Source organism: Pteropus medius, unplaced genomic scaffold (genome assembly GCF_902729225.1).
Source record: "Pteropus medius unplaced genomic scaffold, Ma_sr-lr_union100, whole genome shotgun sequence".
In the NCBI taxonomy this organism is placed as follows: domain Eukaryota; kingdom Metazoa; phylum Chordata; class Mammalia; order Chiroptera; family Pteropodidae; genus Pteropus; species Pteropus medius.
In genome coordinates this window covers 9063332-9084235 of record NW_024352786.1, presented here as the reverse complement: position 1 = coordinate 9084235, position 20904 = coordinate 9063332, and the positions used below count along the sequence as shown (strand labels likewise).

General features: G+C 34.5%; 1 protein-coding gene across 4 annotated transcripts in view; it reads left to right on the top strand.

Moving 5' to 3' along the window:
* The window catches only part of KLHL5 (kelch like family member 5), a 64266-nt gene extending 48623 nt beyond the window's left edge, over positions 1–15643 (top strand). For all 4 annotated transcript variants that reach the window (XM_039848893.1, XM_039848892.1, XM_039848894.1 and 1 more), the window contains 4 exons: positions 2939–3101; positions 8180–8392; positions 10009–10180; positions 14524–15643. In XM_039848893.1, coding sequence (XP_039704827.1) covers positions 2939–3101; positions 8180–8392; positions 10009–10180; positions 14524–14580 — 605 coding nt within the window. In that variant the 3' untranslated portion in view covers positions 14581–15643. The remainder of the gene's footprint in view (positions 1–2938; positions 3102–8179; positions 8393–10008; positions 10181–14523) is intronic.
* The last annotated feature ends 5261 nt before the right edge of the window (positions 15644–20904 follow it).

Here is a 20904-nt window from a genome sequence, read left to right as displayed (position 1 = left end):
GTGTTTCATCTGTATCCTACAGTTTTTAATCAGAAATGAGTAAAACTCAGAAAAATTTGGAGGTGGCACAGGGAATGTAATGATAGAGACTTTTCATTTTTGCATTCAATAATTCACTTAGCAGACGTTGATTTACATGTGCCATGCTCTGCTCTGTAGATACGAAAAAAATGTGGAAGACACTATATCTGTACCCTCGGGGAGCTGATGGCTCACTCTGAGGTGATAGAAGAGAATTTAGCAATCTTGTATCAGATGATCTCTCTTTTCTTACAGGAGAAAGAACGGGCAGAATAGAATGTTCGAAGAGAGTGAGGAGATGGAAATTAAAATAAAAATTAGATGGGGCTTGAAATATAAGTACATCATCCAGCTTTTGCTGCATAATGAACCTTTCTAAAACTTAGAGGCTTAAAACAACCATTTATTTAGCTTATTCATCTATGAGTCAGGCTATTCTAGCCTGGGCTCTCTTTGATGACTTCTGCTGTGTTTTCTCATGATTCTCTGGTAGGCTAGCAGGTTGGCTGGTTTATCTAGGATTGCCTCACTCACATGTGTAATGGTGGGCAGATTTTTGGCCTGGGGAACTGGGCCAATGCCTTTAATCTATTCAGCAGGCTCACCCGGGCTTCTTCATATGGTGGCGGTCACAAGTTTTCAAAAGCAGCAAGAGATGGCAAGCCCCAGTGCACACTTTTCAAGCTTCTGCTTGCATAATGTTTGCTAACGTCCTACTGGCCAAAACCAGTCACATGGGCAAGCCCTACTTCAAAGAGTAGAGAAATAGATTCCTCTTTTTGGTTGGAATTGCTGCACAGTCACATTGCAAATAGACATGCATTCAGGGATAGGAAGAATTTGTGGCCATATTATCAGTTTATCACAGTTTGGAAAGGGTTTAAAGATAGTTGCAATGAAGAATTTGATAAGTTATCATAAAAGATGAAGTATAAGATGTGTGAGTAGCAGTGAAAGCATAGTTGAATTGAGATAGCACAGCTTTATACTATACTCAATTTATTGATACTGAGTACCAGAGTAGAGGCTACCCTAAAAAGACAATGAAAATTATCTAGTCATGAAAATTGGTACGGTAGCGAGTAGAGCAAAAGATCAAAGAGACAAAGGAGTCTACTAGTTGCAATTAGGTTTCAGTGAAAGGTGATCTTAACTTTCAAGTTTGGTAGAGGTAAAATCAGAGGGTTAGAGCTAAGGTACAGAGAGAGGAGCTTAAAATTAGCTATATGAATTTTGAGAACTCTGTACAATATTACTCTCAAGTTCATAAAATCACCTATTACATAGACACAGAATGGGAAAGTATATCTTAAAAGCAACATGAAAGAGTCTTAAAATTTGGGTTGACCATAAAATTCAGGGTCAATAGTATGATTCACCTGCAAATTTTCCCCTACCATTGGAGAAAAGAAACTTAATTCTAACTTAGCATTAAATTCTTACAGATTTGGTATACAGAATGAGACTGTCCGTGGTCCAGCCATGTTTTGTGTGGATTAGATTGTGCATGAACACTATCATTAGTTTTAGATACCCTACAAAAGACTGTTGAACAGCAGCACATTCAAAAGAGAATGATCATACAGCTCAAAATATCTTTAAACTTTTATTTCAAATTTTTGTGTCATTCAAAAGTCTATTCTTACTAATTCATCTTATAATAAATAATGTTTTAAACCTGAACTTAAAAATCTTCACGTGAGAAACTTTATCTCTTTATATGTGGGAATTATCTGAATAGAAAAAGTAATTCTGCTGCTAAAATTTCTCTTGTTTAAGGAGTTAGACTAGATGGACCCATTATTTTTGTTTCCAACCCCTCGATTACTCTCTCACACAAACACGGACACACAATTAGATATATAGTATCTATAATTGGAGTGTGTGTGTGTGTAATTATTATTGTGTGTGTGTGTGTGTGTGTCTACAATAGCCAATACTGGTAGAGCACAAGTGAGTGGAAGGGTATGTTGATTTGGGTCATATATGAATGATGAATATTTATAGTTCATCTGGCTATGATTTCTCAAAATATATTTGTATCACAAAATTTGTATTTTGGACCTCAGGTGTTCCATATATATCTCACCTGACTATGATCATTTTACATGTCCTCTCAAAAACCTCTACTGGCTCTCCATCTCATTTAGAATAAAATCTGAAGTCCTTATAATAGCCCAGCCACTCTGCATGATCTGACGCCACACTCTCCCTTACCTCCTACACATCCCCGTCACCCTGCCAGCCAAACTGGCCTCCCTGCTGTGTGGCAGACACACTAGGCATGCCTCGGGGCCTTTGTGTGCTCTGTCCCCTCTACCTCACCTTCTCCTCCCCCAGGTATCTCCATATCTGGTTTCCTAACTTCATTCACATTTTTGTTCAAATGTTATTTTGTCCGAGAGTTCTCCCTTGACCTTTTCTACCATTTTAGTCAGTTCTGTTTTTCTTATTAGCACTTATCAATACCTGAAATTTATTTTGTTTGTTTCCTGACTGAAATATTAGGTCCATGAGGGCACAGCCCTCATCTGCTGTTCTAGTAAGTGCCTGGCACTATAGTAAAATCTCGTGAATTTGAATTAATGGGAGAAAGGAATAAAAATGCTTTCTGAAATATATCTGAAATCCATATTACTGAAAAATGTTTAAAATGTGGAGTATGTGCATCCAGTGTCATTTTTAACAACTTGCCACTCTTGGGCCTCAAAATACTATCTCTCAACCTTTTAAGGTCAGAGCTATAGTGCTTTTTCTTCCCCTCACTCACCAACCTGTCTACCAAGAAAAGCCGTGAGGAAGCCAGAAATCTATATCACAAATTTTTGCTTAATTATATTTGCATGTTTAAGGTTCATTGTAGTTCTATTTCAAGTAAAACGTGGTTGTAAAGTCTTTCTTCCCTGTCTCCTCGTAGGTGTGGCTGTATTGGAAGGCCCCCTGTATGCAGTTGGTGGGCATGATGGCTGGAGCTATCTGAACACAGTGGAGAGATGGGACCCTCAGGCTCGCCAGTGGAATTTCGTGGCCACTATGTCCACCCCCAGGAGCACAGTAGGTGTGGCAGTACTAAGTGGAAAGTAAGAAAATATTTAAAGTTCCATTTAAAATGCAATAACGTAAATTTATTGAGCTATATCATGTGCAACTTTAAAATATACATAAGTTAATCACAAGAGAAATGCTTTAAGAGTGATGTAAACAAACTTTTAAAAGTCTTTTTAAATGGTAGTTCTAAACATAAATAGCTGAACAATAAGTTAGGCTTTTACTCTAACACGCAGATGTTATAAATTTTTAGTTATTTTGAGTGAAGAAATTTTATATAAAGGTTCACTGTAGTAAAAATCTGGTGGTTCATATGGCCTTAAAAGTAGATGGTCTTTTAAAGATAGTATAGTCTCTCTCAGGTTTCCCTAAATAATTCCCTTCATGTCTTTTACTGATTTACCTTTACTTTTCTTTCTTATCCTAGTAAGCTGCTGAAAACTAGAATGGATTTAGGAAGAGGTGCTCTTTTGCCTCATGTTTGCACTAAATAGAATAAATAGAATAGAATAGATTTGGATGGAGCCATCACCAATAAGCTCTTGGTAACTCAGAGACTGAATATCGTTTTCAAGCCTTTCTTCCATAAAATGAAGCCCTATGTGGTTTTAAGTAAAAGTTGTTTGTTATATACCTTTACTCACTCGAAGGGCTTAATTTACATCATTTCCAGAAAAAGGAAGGAATCAAGATTAAAGTACAGACACTTAAAATTATTCGTAGAATTGTGTTGTTGATTATTAACAGAAAAATGAGGAAATATTGGTCATATTTTATGACCTGAGGTCTTATTTCCTCAGGACCTGTTAGTTACATCCTACCTTTTTATTTTTTAGCACTATTCCAAGTGATAAAATAAAGAAATAGGAACTCATTCTTTAAATGTATCTGATCTCAGTACCCCTCCCCTCATTTGTTTTAGTTAAAGAAATAACTTCAAAACTCATCACTACATATCTTTCCTAATTCTTTGGTAGAAGAGTCAGCCACCAAAGAATCTAGTAAATGAGAAAAAAGAAAAAAAATTCTAAATAGTATCTACTCAGTTTTGACCCTTTGGTTTATACTTTTGAGATTCATGCATTGAACTAATTCTTGTTCAGTGGCATATTTCTTAGCCCTTATATCTGACTAAAAATACTTATTTCTAAAAGAGGACAAAAGAATAACTGCCTTATCTAAAACCCAATTTCCAGACCTTAAATAGCTGGGACATGTAGGCATAAAAATTTACTTTCTTACCCTCTTATGAGAAATATTTCATTCTTGAACCCACCTGAAGTACAATTTATTGAATATAATTCCGAGACAACCTAAGAATTGTATCAGAAGCTAAGGATCTCGTATCTACTAAATATTAAGACATTTGATTTTGAAAGTGCAATATATCTACATTATGATTGTAACTTGTCTTTGGGATATCTCCCAGACTGGTCACTTTGCTCCTAGTGTCAGATAAGTCTCATTTTAGAGACTTACCTAACATTCTACCTAAATACAAGTAGAACCATGTCGCTTTCCTGCTTAAAACCTCTCAGTTGCTTATCTGACCAAATCTCCTTTATGATCTTGCCTCTGTCCACCTCTCTAAATTCCTCTCTCCAGCAGAACTAACCTATTTGTGAAAAATACATTTCATTTTACACTCTATTATCTATTAACCCATACCATCTCTCTTAGAGTCCCACCCCCTGCTTTCCTACCTGGCAAACTCAGCATGCTTGAAACTTGCTCAAAAAAATCACCTCTCCCACTCCCAACTCCTCATTCCCTCTATGCTCATTGTTCATTCCAGGCTCAGCATTTTTACTGTACATAATTTGTGTATAATTGTGTTGCAGCATGTGCCACTCTGTTATGTAATTGTTTTCTAGTCCATCTCCTATGATAGATCATGGTCTTGTGTGACCTGGTCTGATTTTTTGTTCCTTACACCTACCACAGTACCTGGCACATAATTCGAAGTGTTCAACCTTATTGAAGAATACCCAGCTATCACTTAGGTTCAGTGGTGCTTTAGTCACCCAAGGAGAGTATGTGTTAATTCATCAATCAACATTTTTCTGAGCTTGCTTTAACAAAGTAGCAATATTTTAAACTATTTTGTTGGTTTCCATTATTAGGTACATATCCAGAACCTAGAAAAAATAGAAACTATATTGTTAGTTTTTTTAAAAAAAGAATGCAATTGATTGGAAAAAAAATTAATTATGTATCTTCTCTCTACCACTCCTTTGTGATTTAGTTAAAATCATTTCTCTGTGCCTTAATTTTTTTAATCTAGCAAATAAAAAGCCTGGATTAATTTGTTGTTATTTTAATTTATTTTACAATGCTTCTTGCTGCACTGTATAGTTGTTTAAGGGAAAACTGTTTCAATGTCTTATGAGTTGCATTTTGTATCTTAAAAATTTCAAAATGTTAAAATTTTTCTTTCTACCGTGTTTGACAGAAAGAAGCTTTATTTAGACTTCCAGTTGCTCAGGCCACTTTTAAGCCACTGGCTGACAAATATTTTTGGAAGTAGAATCTCTCTTTCAAATGAGATCTTACAAAAACCTCAACACTTAAGGCAAATGGAGGTTCAAGTTTATTATAAGCTTATTTTAAATTTATTATAAGTCTGTTTTAAAGACACCCAGATTATGTATATATTTTGATTTGGTTGTCCAGTATGAAGAAAATCCTGTTTCACAATTAAGAAGCTGAAATGGTAACTTATTTTAACTACGACAGCAATTTAATTGGAATCTCAGGAAACTTCAGTTAAAACGTTCAATTAGTTTGCAAATAGGAGAAAACATTTTTTTTTCCTAAATTTAATCTTAAACAATATCTACCAACTTTGCAGGTATTAGATCTTATAAAAGGCAAGACCTAAATCTTACAATTTAAAATATGTAGTACGATACTATCACAATTTGACATACTATTTCTTTTTTTATTGTAATAGATGCTGTCATGGGGAAGAAAGATGAGTTCTGAATCTTGCATGGTATTTAATTGAGCCAGGTGATATCTTTGAAAATTAAAACTACTTTCTAAAATTTGAATTCAAAATGAACCATTTTTGGGACCTACACCCCACAAGTCCTCTGTCGAATCCTTTTCTTAGAATACAGTTTAGAGGCTATTACTTGAGATAATGATTTTGAGAAAGTGTTACCAATACATTTTAGCCCTTAATATTAGTTCAGTATAAACACTGTACATTTAACATCTTCTAAAAATGATATTTTTCTAAAAAAATGCAAACAGAGACAGAACTCATTTTTCTCCTTAAACCGTTATACCATGTTTTAGGTACTGTTCAAACTACTTGAAATTCGACGATTAATAAGCCTATGAGGCAGGGCTTCTAGATCTTATGGATCATGAAATTAAGGCAGGTAAGAGGTCACAGCTAGTAAGTGATGAGTGGCAGAACCAGGATTCAAATCCAGAGACTCTGGCTCTAGAGTTCATGCTCTTAATCTCTGTACTGCACCACCTGTCACAGTGAAGACCCATGAATTCATTGTGAAGGAAATAGGGTGCTTTGAAGTATATTGAGGTATATGTATATGTCCATGTATTTTTAATTACTGATATTTTCTAGTTGTTGATGCTTTCTAATATTCCATAATCAAGTGATCAATACATAGATAATTCTATCAAGTATTGGTTAAAGCTTAATATTAAGTACATTAACATATAAAAGTTTAATATTAAGTACAATAACATATAAAAGTAGTTTTTAATAGATAAAAAATTTTAACAAATTAAAATTTCAAATAAATTTCAATTTCCATGTTAATATAGTTTAAGTTTAGAACAAGATATCACTACACATTATGTTGCTGTTCAAAGTATGGTCATCTTATTTAAGAACCAGTTTGGGTGGCATATTCTACTTTAAATTATAAATTAAAATTATGAAATCTGTCTTTAGAATATGTGTAGTACCCTAATATAAATACTTAGAGTTTTAATGGGTAGAAATTTGGTACAGTTCAAATATTATTTCTTGAAAATAAAAAGATAGTTAAATAGTTACTAAGCCATCTATAAATTAAAAACGTATGGCCTTTTGTATAAGTAATGAACTGAATTTATTCTTATTTTAAAAACTAATAGAAAAATATCTGTGAAGAACTTACCAAGTAAATGGTAAGTACAAGAAGGTTTTGTGCTTAATAAAAATATTTAAATATTCAAATATTTTAAATATTTTACATATATTTAGAGAAAAAGACACCAATTAGTACAGTATGTAGATTGATAATGAATTAAAATTGATATAATAGGAACATTTAGGTCATCAGCATAGCATATTTATTTTGGATAACTTACAGTATCCTTTTCTGTGATAATTTAAATTAATGATCACTATTTATATATGATAAATATATAAATGCATTTATATATTTATTTAAATATATTTATAAATTTATATACCATTGTTTCAAGCTATTCTTTTATTCTCCTATTTCATTATTACAAGTGAATCCCAGAAGACTGTTGACTATACAACTGTTTATTAATGTAATTATTTGTTCTGCTTCTTACTGGGTGACCCCATTCAAGTCTCTTAATCTCCATGAGTCTTCAGCTGTGAAACAGGGATATAAATGGTTTCTTGTAGCATCACTGTGATGATTAAATTAATACAGGTAAAGTATCTAGCCTGTGATAGGTGCTCAGAGAAGGTTAGTTTCTTTCCTATCTTAGTTATTTAAGAAATAAGTCATGTGATAGTTATATACGATATTTTCTCAGTATTCTAAGACACAGTTTAACATCTCTAAAAATTCAATGCATCTTACAATCAAGAGTGACTTGTCAAACAGATGTCAAACAGATGGCAGCTGTGAACAGTTGTCAATGCTCATGTGCGTTTATGTTTTCTTTTTATGTATATGATATGCAGTAACATCTGATATATGCATACATATGACATACATATGTCTTTTAATTGGTGGCATATCATCTTTCTAGTGGCACATAAATTGACAGCCTGTCTTGTAATTGATGGCACTTTAATTTCAAAGAAATACTGTAAAGAAGAATAATCTTGTCTTAGACATAATAATAGCACTATTTCTTAGTTTTCATTCTGTTCTTCTTACAGACTTTATGCAGTCGGTGGTCGTGATGGAAGTTCTTGTCTCAAGTCAGTAGAATGTTTTGATCCTCATACTAATAAATGGACACTGTGTGCACAAATGTCAAAAAGGCGAGGGGGAGTTGGAGTAACCACCTGGAACGGACTGCTGTATGCTATTGGAGGACACGATGCTCCCGCATCCAACTTAACTTCCAGACTCTCAGACTGTGTGGAAAGGTAATTTCCTGTGAAGGAAAACATCATCATCATCATCATCATCATCATCATCATCATACAAATATAAGCCTCTGATACTTCCAGACAAATTAATTCTTTATTGAGCATCTACCATATGCAAGGTGGTATGTGGTAGGAGCTTTGTGAATTTTGGGTTATCTGCTCTGGCCATGTCTCAGCCTGTCTCCTAACAGCCTCCTCAGATTCTTCTCTCATCATGTTGCTGCCTACTTAAACTTTATCTTAAATTTGATTATATAATTTATTAATAGAATCATATGACAAGTTTATTGTGGACCTATTTTGTACTGGACACTATATCTAGTAAGAAAAGGAGCTCGGTGAATTTCAGAGAGAATGAATTAGAGGCTGGAAGTTAAGTAAGAAGTGAAAAGGAATAGGACATTTCTAACACATTTTGGTATAAAATGAAAGAATATGAAATATTAAAATAAAAGCCTAATAAGGCTTAAAAGCTTTAATAAGTCATCCAAACTGACCTCATGAAACTCAAGTATGGGGCCAGGTAAAGAACCTAACATCAGTGGGAGATTCGGACATTAGTTCAGGTTCCCATCTGTTGTGTTTAGTCGAGTTCAAGGAATGAAGAAAATTGAATGGATTTAGGAGGTAGAGCCAATAGGAGCACGTATGAACACTCCAAAGCAGAAAGCAGTGAGATTCATTCAGAAAACTGAAAGGCGGCCGCTGTAGTTGGAGAACAGAGTGTGGAGAGAGTGTCAGGAAAGGAGGAAGAATGGGGTGGAGGTATCAGCAGGTCATGTAGAGTCTTGAGACCTTATTAAAGATTTTGGATTTTAAAGTGCAATGGGAAGTTAATGAGAGAGAAAGGGAGAGGGAAGAAGGGGGAGGGAAGGGGAGAGAAAGAGAGAGACTCGAGATTGATATAATAAATATAAATAACTAGAAGAAGAATGAAAAGTGAAACAGAACTTTGTTGATGACAATGAGCAATGAGTGCTTTCTGTGAAATAACAAGCAGAGTTGGCTGGTGTTTTTCAGAAAGCAGGAATGTTACACTTGAATGTCACCTGTACTGGGGAGAAAATATTCAGACTATGCTTGTTACATGTATAATCCAAGAAAGGAATATGGAAGTCTTTATATACTTTGCCCCATAAATTACTGCAGGCTCACTGTAGTATACATCCAATGAAAAGTTGTTCATCGATATAAGAGGTATTAGAAGCAATATAGGTCATCTTAACATGATATAGCTGCTCTTAGATAGACAGCTTTTGGCAGTTCTAGTTAACATCATGAGAAGAACAGAAGGTCCAAAAGTGGACAGCCACATGATTGAGATGAAGTCATCTTACATAGCTCTTCGCGTATTGATTTCCTCAGATTTTCAGTAGGCAATCTAAAACCTGAAAGCAGTTTTCAGTATTTACATTAACTCTCGAATAGTTTAATTGTTCTGCATCTGCTATGTAAGTTAAATGTTTTCAGGAAGATATTGCTGTTCTCTAAAATATACTCAAATGTACTTTATATAGTGGATAATAAGAAAAAATAGGCTTAAAGAACAAAACTATTTTTACGTAAATTATTGTGAGAACAGTAACAGCTTCAATTCTAAAATGTTCTTTCAGATATGATCCCAAAACAGATGTGTGGACTGCAGTGGCATCTATGAGCATCAGCAGAGATGCCGTGGGTGTCTGTTTACTTGGTGATAAATTATATGCCGTAGGAGGGTACGATGGACAGACTTACCTTAATACAGTGGAGGCCTATGATCCCCAGACAAATGAGTGGACCCAGGTATGGCATTTCATTTTTTATTATTGCACTCCCTCTGTTTTTGTTAAAACAATTCTTTTGGTAAGACAAATCCTTTCAATTTTGTCCAATATAGAAATATATAGCCTCAACATGGTAAAATCATCTCTTCATTAAATATAAGAAAATGAGGGAATGTTTAATTTTAAAATGTAATTAAAATCCAAAATTACCTTTAAAGTGTAAGCTAATACAACTCAGATAAATTATTATTAGTTGGTCTGCCACCATTTGCTTGCTGGCGATTGATGAAGAGTTATAGTATTGATAGAGCTGATAGGACCACAAGAGGACTACAAAAAAGGGAGAGGAGCCATCTTCCTTTTCCATCTTCCTTTTCAGTCCTTGCATGCAGGACAGCGAGGTCGTGAAAAAAGGACTTGTTGTGCTACCTCCATTTCCTCAGCTTCCAGTCCCTATACCATCTGCAGGGCTTCCAGCCGCACCATGTGGGGACAGAGCATCCAGAGGGACACAGCCTCGGTGGTCCGTAGGAGCTGCTGTGAGGAGGGCCCAGGGAAGAATTTGCTATTTTCAGTAGAAAATAAATGGCAGTTGCTAGCTATGATGACTGTGTACTTCGGATCTGGGTTTGCTGCACCTTTCTTTATAGTAAGACACCAACTGCTTAAGAAATAATGTTTCACGGATGTTTTAGTTAATCCGTGAAACAGATGTGAAGAGCATTTTAAGAGATGCAGTCCCCTTGAAAAATGGATCAAACTGTTGAACTCAGCATACTAGATACGTTTGAAAATAAACTTATGGCATATAAAAAAAGTGAGGGAGAAGAGATGGTGGAAAATTAGAAACAAAGATAGTAGTCAGAAAATTTGAACCACTTACCCATATATGACCAATAAATTTTAAATACTCAAACCACTGATATTTGGGAGCAGATCAAATGCTTGGTCAGAACCTAATAAAGATGGCAATCCTAAATTACATTAACTAGCAGGGAACTTGACCTGACAAGCTTATTAACAAAAAGAGTTCCAGCTGTGTCTATCTCTGGGCAGGCCCAATACTTCTAGGAATGATCTTTTGAGATCTTTCTTTTCATCATAACCAAGATCAGAATCAGGAATTTTGTGCCCTAATTCAGTATCTGGTACATAAAAGACACTCAGATGTTTAATTGAGCCAAAGTTTTCTTACAAGAAGCAATGATAAGTACTGCTAAGAAAACAAAACTTATGAGAATCTCCACTGTCATAGAACTTAACTACTTAAGTGAGATCTGCAAATGTAAGGGGAGAACCCACAATGTAGAGTGGGCGATGTGAAGTGTCCCATGGCATAGGCGGTGAATGGTATGGGAAACCAAAGAGAAAAAAGAAAATAGTTGTTGAGAGGGCTTCAGTGAGAAAGAAGTTGGACTTAAGCTAAGCATTAATGAATTGATCCAATTTAAAAAGGTAGAAAGAAAGGGAAAATTGTATGAGAAAACGTGAAAGAAATGTCACTGGAGCAGAATTATGCAGGCTATATTGAGGAAGTGTGGCTGGGTATAAGGATCCATGCTTGAGTAGAGTGAGAGTTCTTACTGGAGAGGAGGTTTGGGGTCAGATGGAGGGGCTGTGAAGGTCAAGCTGCAGAGTTTGGTAATGAGAAGCCAGTGGAGACTTTTAACCAAGAGAGTGATATGATAATAGAATGTTCACGTGGCAGCTGTTGGGGACAGGATACCTTGGGTTAGGGGCAGGAGAAGTGAAGCCTGGATAAAAGGAAAAACATTTAGAAGATTGCTCAGTGGTAAGGCTCGAAGAGTTAAATATATAGATGGATTCAAGAGATGTTACCAAATGCTGTCCTTTTCTTTCTACACTTACTGGGTCAAATTGAGAGGTGCAGCTTCTGAAGAAAACAGCAAAGGAATGATCAGAGAGAGTCTTAGAAGGTAACAGAATAGAGTCTTTAAATAGAAAAAGAGTGTTTCAACATTATAAGAAGGAATGGAGGTAATTTGTCGTTCATGAAGCTTTATAGGGACCTTTGAGAATATTATAGAAGCAGAAGCCATCACACAGTGGAAAAAGTAGAGAATAAAAGTAAATTAGGGAGTTAGAGAGGCATGAAATTTAAAATAATGATAGAAAGTTAATGTTTATCAAGCACATTTTACATACTAGGCTCTGTTCTAAGCACTTTAAATAACTTATTTAATCCTCCCAACAACCCTATTAGGTTAAGTACTATTATTTCCCCACTATATCAGATGAGAAATCTGAGACACATAGAGGTTACGTAGCTGACCCAAGGTCACACGGCAAATAAATGGTGGAGTTAGAATTTGAGCCAAGGATCTTTTTCAAAATAGAGATAGAAATGAGAGCAGAAAGAGTCCAAGGCTGGAGGCAGATGTGAATATGAGTATAGAAAGATACTGAGTTTATAAGAGATAGAAAAAGGGATTTAGATTGTGTGACCTTGATCTTGTTTCTTAAGTAAGCGACTTAAGTAAATGAGATCTCTTGGTGGAGGGAAGAAGGGATAATTTAAGGACTTGAGTTAGAGCTACAGGATTTTATTAGCTATTATGTGATTACCTCCCATCAGCCTTCCCAGAAGTAGTTGTGAATGGTAACCAAGGAGCCCCAAAATAGAGAGAAGACTGTCTTCCTCTCTGAGATATGCTTGATTTAGGCCAGTTATAAAGGAAACCTATTACCCAGTATTATTATTACAGATAATTAATACTTTATACTAAATCACTTTGTATCAGAATTAATAATCTATGACCACATAGCTATTTTGTGTGCACGCCACCTCTATTACTATTTTAAAACACCTAAATGTGAACTTAAAACCATGGCATCTGGAAAATAAATGTTTTCCATTCAGTGTTCCATCTAATGGACAAGAGAACATGTCCAAGGAACAAAATGAGATTACAAATTCTTAAGCCACCACCCACACCTCTACCAGCCTTGACTCAAAGCAGGAGGTGACTGCATTGTGTTTAACAAATTCTCTAAGCTAAACTTTCTAGTTGGTTGTCATGACAACATCTACTATTCATAATGTAGAGACTTAGTGTCTTGGGTGTTTTGAGAAAAGCTGCTAATTACAAACAAATGCTTTGATTTAAATGACTTAGAGGTCACTCCTAGAATATTGTAAGTAGATAAAATTTTTAAATAGATATTTGTTCAAGGAGATATAACAGTGATCAAAACCACTGAGAATTCTATTACAATTGAAATCTGCTTTGTTCTTAAAATGCGCTCATTGGTCTGGGGGTGGAGGTGTCAACTGATTTGGAAGTCATTTTGATATCATGTGTTTGAGAGAAACACTTTATGACATACCCCCACGTATATAAGTACAAAGACTTTCTTAATACTTTGTATTAGTCATCCTTCCCAAATGCTGTGTTTTGTTTCTCTTAGGTGAAATGCATAGATTCTTACTGTTCTCAGAGTAGTCCTTCTTTAAAAACTATTCTTTTTACACTTTCATTTCCACTATGAATTGCATAGTGTCTAGGGTAGGTTTTAAAAGAAGAACAATAAGTGAAACACAATAAGTGAAAGATTTAAGAGCTGTTCCTTATCCACAATAATATTCCTTCACCTAGCACCCCACACTTCTCTCTGTCATAGAGTTGACTCATCAGATTTGTTTTCACTGCTAGGGAGTCGAATGGATGGCATTTATTATTTAATTACTCTGCTTAAAAGCAGTAGAATGGGTTTAGACTTTTTAGCCATGCACAGAGAAGGCAGTCAATAAATGTGAAGTCACTGGTTCTCTGGAGTAAGCAGATCCCAGGCATGCAGTGTGTTTTGCCTACTCTCTCTGAGATAACATTTCTCATGCAAAGGCCTGTCTAGATAATACTTGGTATTTTCTCCATATTAGTCACCAAGTTGCTTTTAAGTATTCAGCATTTCTTCACATCTATACTGAACATCATTTTGACCAAAATATCATGTTTCATGTAGAACAATTCCTGAGCTATTTAAAAAAAAAAAAAAAAGAACACTTTTTGGTAAAAGATACAAATATTGAATCATTATGCAACTAATATAATGGTATATGGCAATTTTATCTCAATTAATAAAAAAGAAAATCACCTTTAAAGAGAAATGAATAATACATAATCATGTGATATACCCCAAACAATTTGGTCTATGAAAGTTTGACTTTGGGAGGGTTTTGGAGAAGGGACCACGCCAGTGATAGGCCTGGGGCGACAGGGTTTCCAGGCAGCAACTCTTTGCCGACGAGTACAGACTATTTCAGTATTTCACCAACCGATCTATTATTATCAACATTTTTACCTACAAACCTAACACATATATCTTCTTTTTTCTTTTTAGGTCGCTCCACTGTGCCTAGGAAGAGCTGGGGCTTGTGTAGTGACTGTAAAATTATAACATAGTGCTTTGATTTCTAAATGAAGATATCCTCTTTTATGAATTTACTACATTCTACTATCAATGGATACATTTTTAGTAAATTTGCAGTGCCACGTTCCTGGGCACAAAGTGCTCGATCTCAAAGTGAAGATGTTAAAACAAGGGAGGGTGAACCAGGATTATACACTTTCATTTCTTAGTAAATCAAAACTACAGGTGGTAGATTAAGAACATACATTCCAAATGTAAAATGAGACAAATGCACTGCTCCTAAACACAGCCTGGTGTTAATTGGGAACTTCATTTCTTAATAATCAAGCACATTTTACTCACATTATCTGTATTTCTCGTATTATGCCAGATAAAACTTCCAACATTTTGCTTTGTAACTTTATCATACATGAGTTGCAGTAATTTGTATTCACTTGTTTGCTTGTTTGTTTAAGTATAACCACTCTTTTAATGACATACTGAAGACTGTTATTTAGTTTTTTCAGAAATAGCTGTATTATATGTGCTTTGGTTGTAGATTTTATTTCTAAAATGGGGTTAGTTCCAATGAATACAGAAAAATATTGAGTTAAAACCATAATGACCAAATGAAAACATGATATGATTTTGGGAGTCTATTTAAATATTCATCCTATTACATCTAGGTTCACCAAGAACTAAATGTTATGTATTTTCAAATTGGAATTGAAACATGATGTTTTTCATTAAATTTAAGATATGCAAATTTATGTAGAGGAAATAAATGTTATATACCCTGTAATGTTCTTTCATCCAACTAGTGTATAATTATATGGATTTATTGTCTTTTATAAAAGATATTTTAATTTTGTCTTTTGATATTGACAAAAACTGGTTGGATATTCTGATGTTCTCAACTGTTATTTGCCTCCCCTGCCTTGTTTCTTATGTTTTACCACAGTTAGTAACCCTTCGTGCTTCTTTGTAATCAAACAGTTTGTGGGGGGGAATGGGCTTACTGAATGTTTGAAAAATAAGTTTAAAGTGTTTATTACCCAAAGTTTTGTACATTTGTAAACTCTAATTACATCTGTGAATGTTAATACTCAAAGTGAATCGTTTATTGTTTGAAAAAATACACTGAGTGGTAATATTTTATGAAAAATTCTTTAAGGTATAACTCATTAACTTATATCAAGATAAAATGAGTATAAACTAAATGCCCATCTTTTAAAATACAGTGTTATAGTTAGTATATTTTTACATTTTATATAAGATAACCTTTATTTTAGTTACTTTCTTTAAAAATTAGAGAAAACATTTTCTTGAGCTAATTTTGAATGCTGATGAAATGTTTCTACATTGTTTCTATTTTGGAAATCAAAAAACTGAGTACTGCTATTCCGAAAACAACAAATCCTGTAGTTATTTTACCAGTGTGGGTGCTAAGAAAATAGTGATAGTAACAAATACAATAATATTTCATATATTCATTATATTATATTTATGAATTCAATTACATTCCTAACAAGGAGAGATCAGCTCTAGACTATATATATTTAAGAAAGTGGCGAGAAGAGGAAAAGGTATAAGAAACAAAAGAAAAAAGTCTAAAGTGGAAACGTTCAGTACATCATCCCTTGTGAAGGTTTAGACCTGTCATTTAAAAGGAAGTACTTATCCTTGTGATCAGTCCTTCGAATGCTCATCTGCCATCTGGTTCCCTGTGCCCACAGGGGAGCCAGACTCATGTTAAAGTGAAGGAACTGATTCTCTCTGAGGACTTTCCTTTCTTTTGTGTGGGATTCATTAGAACAGTCTCTTTGATTTTCCCCCACTAGAAGGCCTCTCTAATGCAGTTTTGCAGTCAGTGGGACCTGTTTTCCTGGATACTAGTAAAGTATATCAGTTCTAATGACAAAGCATTTGCCAAAACATTTATTCTTTTCCTTGTCTGAGGTCTTATAAATCTAGAGGAAAATATGATTCTTCCTTGTATCCATCATCCAACATTGCTGCCTTGACTTTTACTCTTAGTCTCTCCATTGAGATGTCTAATTGTTTTTTATTTTAACCCCAAATAATGATCACCTTATGAAAAATAATATTTGCTAATAATTATTGAATGCTTATTATGAACCAGGAACCAAGTTTTTGCATGCATGAATGCACTTAATCCTCACAACAATCTTAATGAGGTTAGTTCTATTATTGTTATTCTTTTTTACAGAGGAGGAAACTGGGACACAGAGAGGTTAACCCTAAGATTAAACATGGCAAGTAAGTGGAAGAGCAGGGATTCTGACTCAGGCATTCTGGCTCAGGAGTCCACACTTATTCCTATTTCTAGGTAGAAAAAGAGAGCTTCATTTTATGTGGGGAATCATTGAGTCAGAAGAAAAATAAAGGTTTATGCTTTTTAGAAGTAAATTTATTCCAGTCACACTCCTATTAGAAAATTTTGGTTTCTCAGTATTGGAGGAAATTTTGCCTAAATCTCTTATGGAATTTTATATACATTTTGCTTTTAAAAAGTAAATGTAAGAAACAGGATGTAATTTCCAAGTTTTATAAATATTAGATAAATGTTATGGTATTTTGGATGACTGAACCATAACCAAATTTATTCATCAAAAGTAAGCTTTGTTGCCAACAAATTAGATAATCTACATGAAATGAACAAATTTCTAGAAACAAGTGAATTACCAAAACTGACTCAAGGAAAAATTTTCAAAATCTAAGCATATATATAACAAGAGATTGAATCAAGAACCACAAACCTTTTAACACAGAAAGTACAGAACCAGATGGATTCGCCGTAATTTCTACCAAACATTTTAAGATGAATTAACATCAGTGCTTCTTACACTCTTCCTCCCAAAAAGGAGAGAACACTTCCTAATTCATTCTATAAGGCCAGAAGTATCTTGATATCAAAATTAGACAAAGACAGATTATACAACATGCAAAGTAAAATTTATTTAAGACTACAGGATAGTTCAACATACAAAAATCAATCTGTCTAATATACCACAAACAGAATGAAGGGAGCAACAGGTAGAAGAAACTAGAAAAGTGACATGAAAATAAAGCTATTATTAGAAAAACAGAATAAAGAAGAAAATAAATGTGATCATCTCAATTGATAGGAAAAAGCATTTGATAAAATCTAACATCCTTTTATGGTAAAAATACTTAGCAAACTAAGAAAGGAATAGAATTTCTTCAACCTGTTAAAAAGCATTCATGAAAATCCACAGTTAACAACATACTAAGCACTGAGAGATTGAAAGCTTTCTCTCTAAGATTAGAAAAATGACCACTTTAACCAGTGCTGGTCAACATTGTACCAGAAGTTCTAGCTAGAGCAATTAGGCAAAAAAAAAGAGAAAGGGAATCCAGTTAAAAAGGGAGAAGTAAAACTCTCTTTATTGGCTGCTACGCAATCCTACAAAAAATTTTAAACTATCTCCTTCCCCCCAAAAAACACCTATTAGAGCTAATAAACAAAATCAGCAATGTTGCAGAATACAAGAGCAAGGCACAAATGTTGACTGATTTGTATACACTGGCAAAAAAAATTGAGAAAAATTAAGAAAACTATTTCCAATAACATCAAAAATAATAAAATAATGAAAATAAATTTAACCAAGGTGGTTCAAGGCTTGTATACTGAAAAGTTCAAAACATTGCTGAAAGAAATTAAAGACCTGCAGAAATGGAAAAGCTGACCCTAAAATTCATATAGAATTGCAAAGAACCCAAAAGAGCCAAGAAAAATCTTAAAAAAGAACAGAGTTGGAAGAGTCACATTTCCTGATTTCAAAGTTTGTTACAAAGCTACAGTAATCAAAACAGTGTACCGCTGTAAGGATAAACATATAGGCCAATAACATAAAACAGAAAATCCAGAAATAAACTATGGGCAGTACACCATGGTCAGTTGATTTTCGACATGGGTGCCAAGGCCATTCAATGGAGAAGAAGACTAGTCTCTTGAGCAAATAGTATTGAATAACTGGGAGGAAGAGAGAATGGGGAATGACTGCTTAAATGAGGAAGGAATTTCCTTTCAGGGTGATGAAAATTTTCCGGAACTAATTAGTGATAATGGTTACACAACATGGCGAAGGTACTAAATGTCACTTATGGATATTTAAAACAATAAAGAGCTTTATTAGGTGCATTACAAATTGTTATTTAAATGTCATAACAATCAGCATCGATAGATGTCACTAGGATTTAAACTCTGCATTTACATTCATCCCAAAGATAATTTTTAAAATATAATTTGCAAGTAAATGAATTTAAAAATCCGACAGGCTCTTTAGATCTTAATTCTAGTCTAAGAAAGTGATAAATAATGACAAACATAAGGGGAAAGTTTGATTGGGAGCTCTTCCCCAGACTCTGGTGCACGATATGTATTCCATAGATGTTTGTCGAAAGTCAAGATACATTATTTTTTCATAAATTCTGCATCATGTTTGGAATTGTTGGCAATAAGTCTTAGGAACAAATATTTAGTAAAATGACATATAATTTTGCTCTATGACTAAATTATAAATTTCCATGAGATATTTTTATTTTTTAATTGGTGTAAAAATATCAAATACCATGAAAGTTAATTTTTTATCCTCTGGATCTCAGATACTTTATAAGAATGCACCAGCCCCCTCGTCGGAGACTGCCCTTACTTGTAAGGCCTAAGAAAGAATATTTATTTTGTATCTACTCCTGGGCCTGAGCAACTCTGACACCTTGTGAATCTCTTGAAAAATGCAGCATTGGTTGATACGGGTATTAGCATCATGACAAGCCTTGACCGCCATCCTGTTTTCCCTCAGCCCTGGGTAATTATGTCCTTTGGGCTAATGAAATACATTTAGAGAGTGAAGCCAGGGAAGCTTGGGAACCATATTCTGTGTCCTCGGTCTTTGCCTGGCTGAAATTGGTTCCATTTGATGACATTTCTTTGTGGATAATAAACAATTATATTTAATTGATGTATTTTAAATAGTTTTATATTAGATAATGAATAATACCTGTATAATGTTTGTGCCTTAAAAATAACTACTACAAGTTGGGAAGGCAAACAGTGACTGAATGCCCACTGGTCATGCCGTGAGTGGTGGCGTGCCCAAGGTATTAAAGCTATTGTGACTGCACTATGTTTTAGGACTAGTCAGCTAGTTACATATTTCTGAATGAATTCTACTCAGAACAAGTGTCACTTTTTAGGTTAGTAAAAACATTCTACTTGAAATTAAGAAGGAGAATCAACTAAATTTTAAAAATAGTTTCCTTTAAAGTTATGTATCTTCATAAATCTACATGATAAACTGAGCAGTTCAAAAGCGATATAAATGAGTGAATTCTGTGGAAGGAAAGAAGACCTTGCTTAATCTTCAGTGGAACAAAGAAGTTAGAAGCGAGAAGTTTGAAGTCATTCAAAGAGCTGTCTCTATGTCAGTGACAAGAATAGCTGTGCTGTGTGAGAACTTCAGAGAAAGAAAATACTGGGTAATAAGTCTGATAAAAGCTGACCTACTTATCTGATTCTGTATCAGAAACTCAGTAGCGAAGCTGCAGAGAAGGGCTGGGGGATTGAGTTACTCCAACTGAGAATTCATGTAGCATAAACTTTCTGATCAATAAGATATTGAGCAAAACTGTAGAGAGACTAAAATCTTAGGTGATAATAGATCATAAAACAAAAAAAAACGGGCAAAGAATGTTAGTTCCTTCAGGGCACGTACTGGGGTATATTTCTGTATCCCCTGAAGCACTTAGCATTTTACCTACTGTTGTTACACCTTTACATAAATAGGCTCTTGCTAATTACTGGTTGAATATAAAAATGAAATAAACTTGGTCTCTAAGTCACCTCAAAGGTATTGGAATGCAAGTTTATAGTATCACAGATTCTGAAGCAGAGGGAGGAGAATCCCAGAGGTTTCTTTTTCACATACTGGTGTGTGTGTGGCGGGAGGGCAGGTAATGAAATTAGGAGAGGGCTGTAAAACATGAGCGTGGAAGTGGGAAAGCCAGAGGATGTTCAAGAAGTGAGGAAGCTGAAGCAGCATCAGATACGTAGAGAGGAAGGAGGGAAATGTCAGCTAATTTACTGTTGTATTCAAATTAAGGAAAACAGTTGTCTCTTCTATCTGTACATGACAAAATAATATGGAGAAGTGCCAGATGGTCAAAACTGCCAGAGATGCAATCTGCAGGCAGGCCTGCATATACCATCTGCCTGCTCTTCCCTTTTGACCTTATTTAAGTAGCAATATGGACTACTGACAGCTAAAGTATATTACCAAAATGGTCTATTTTCTCTTCCTCCAGCAACATTACAACAAATTTTCAAAT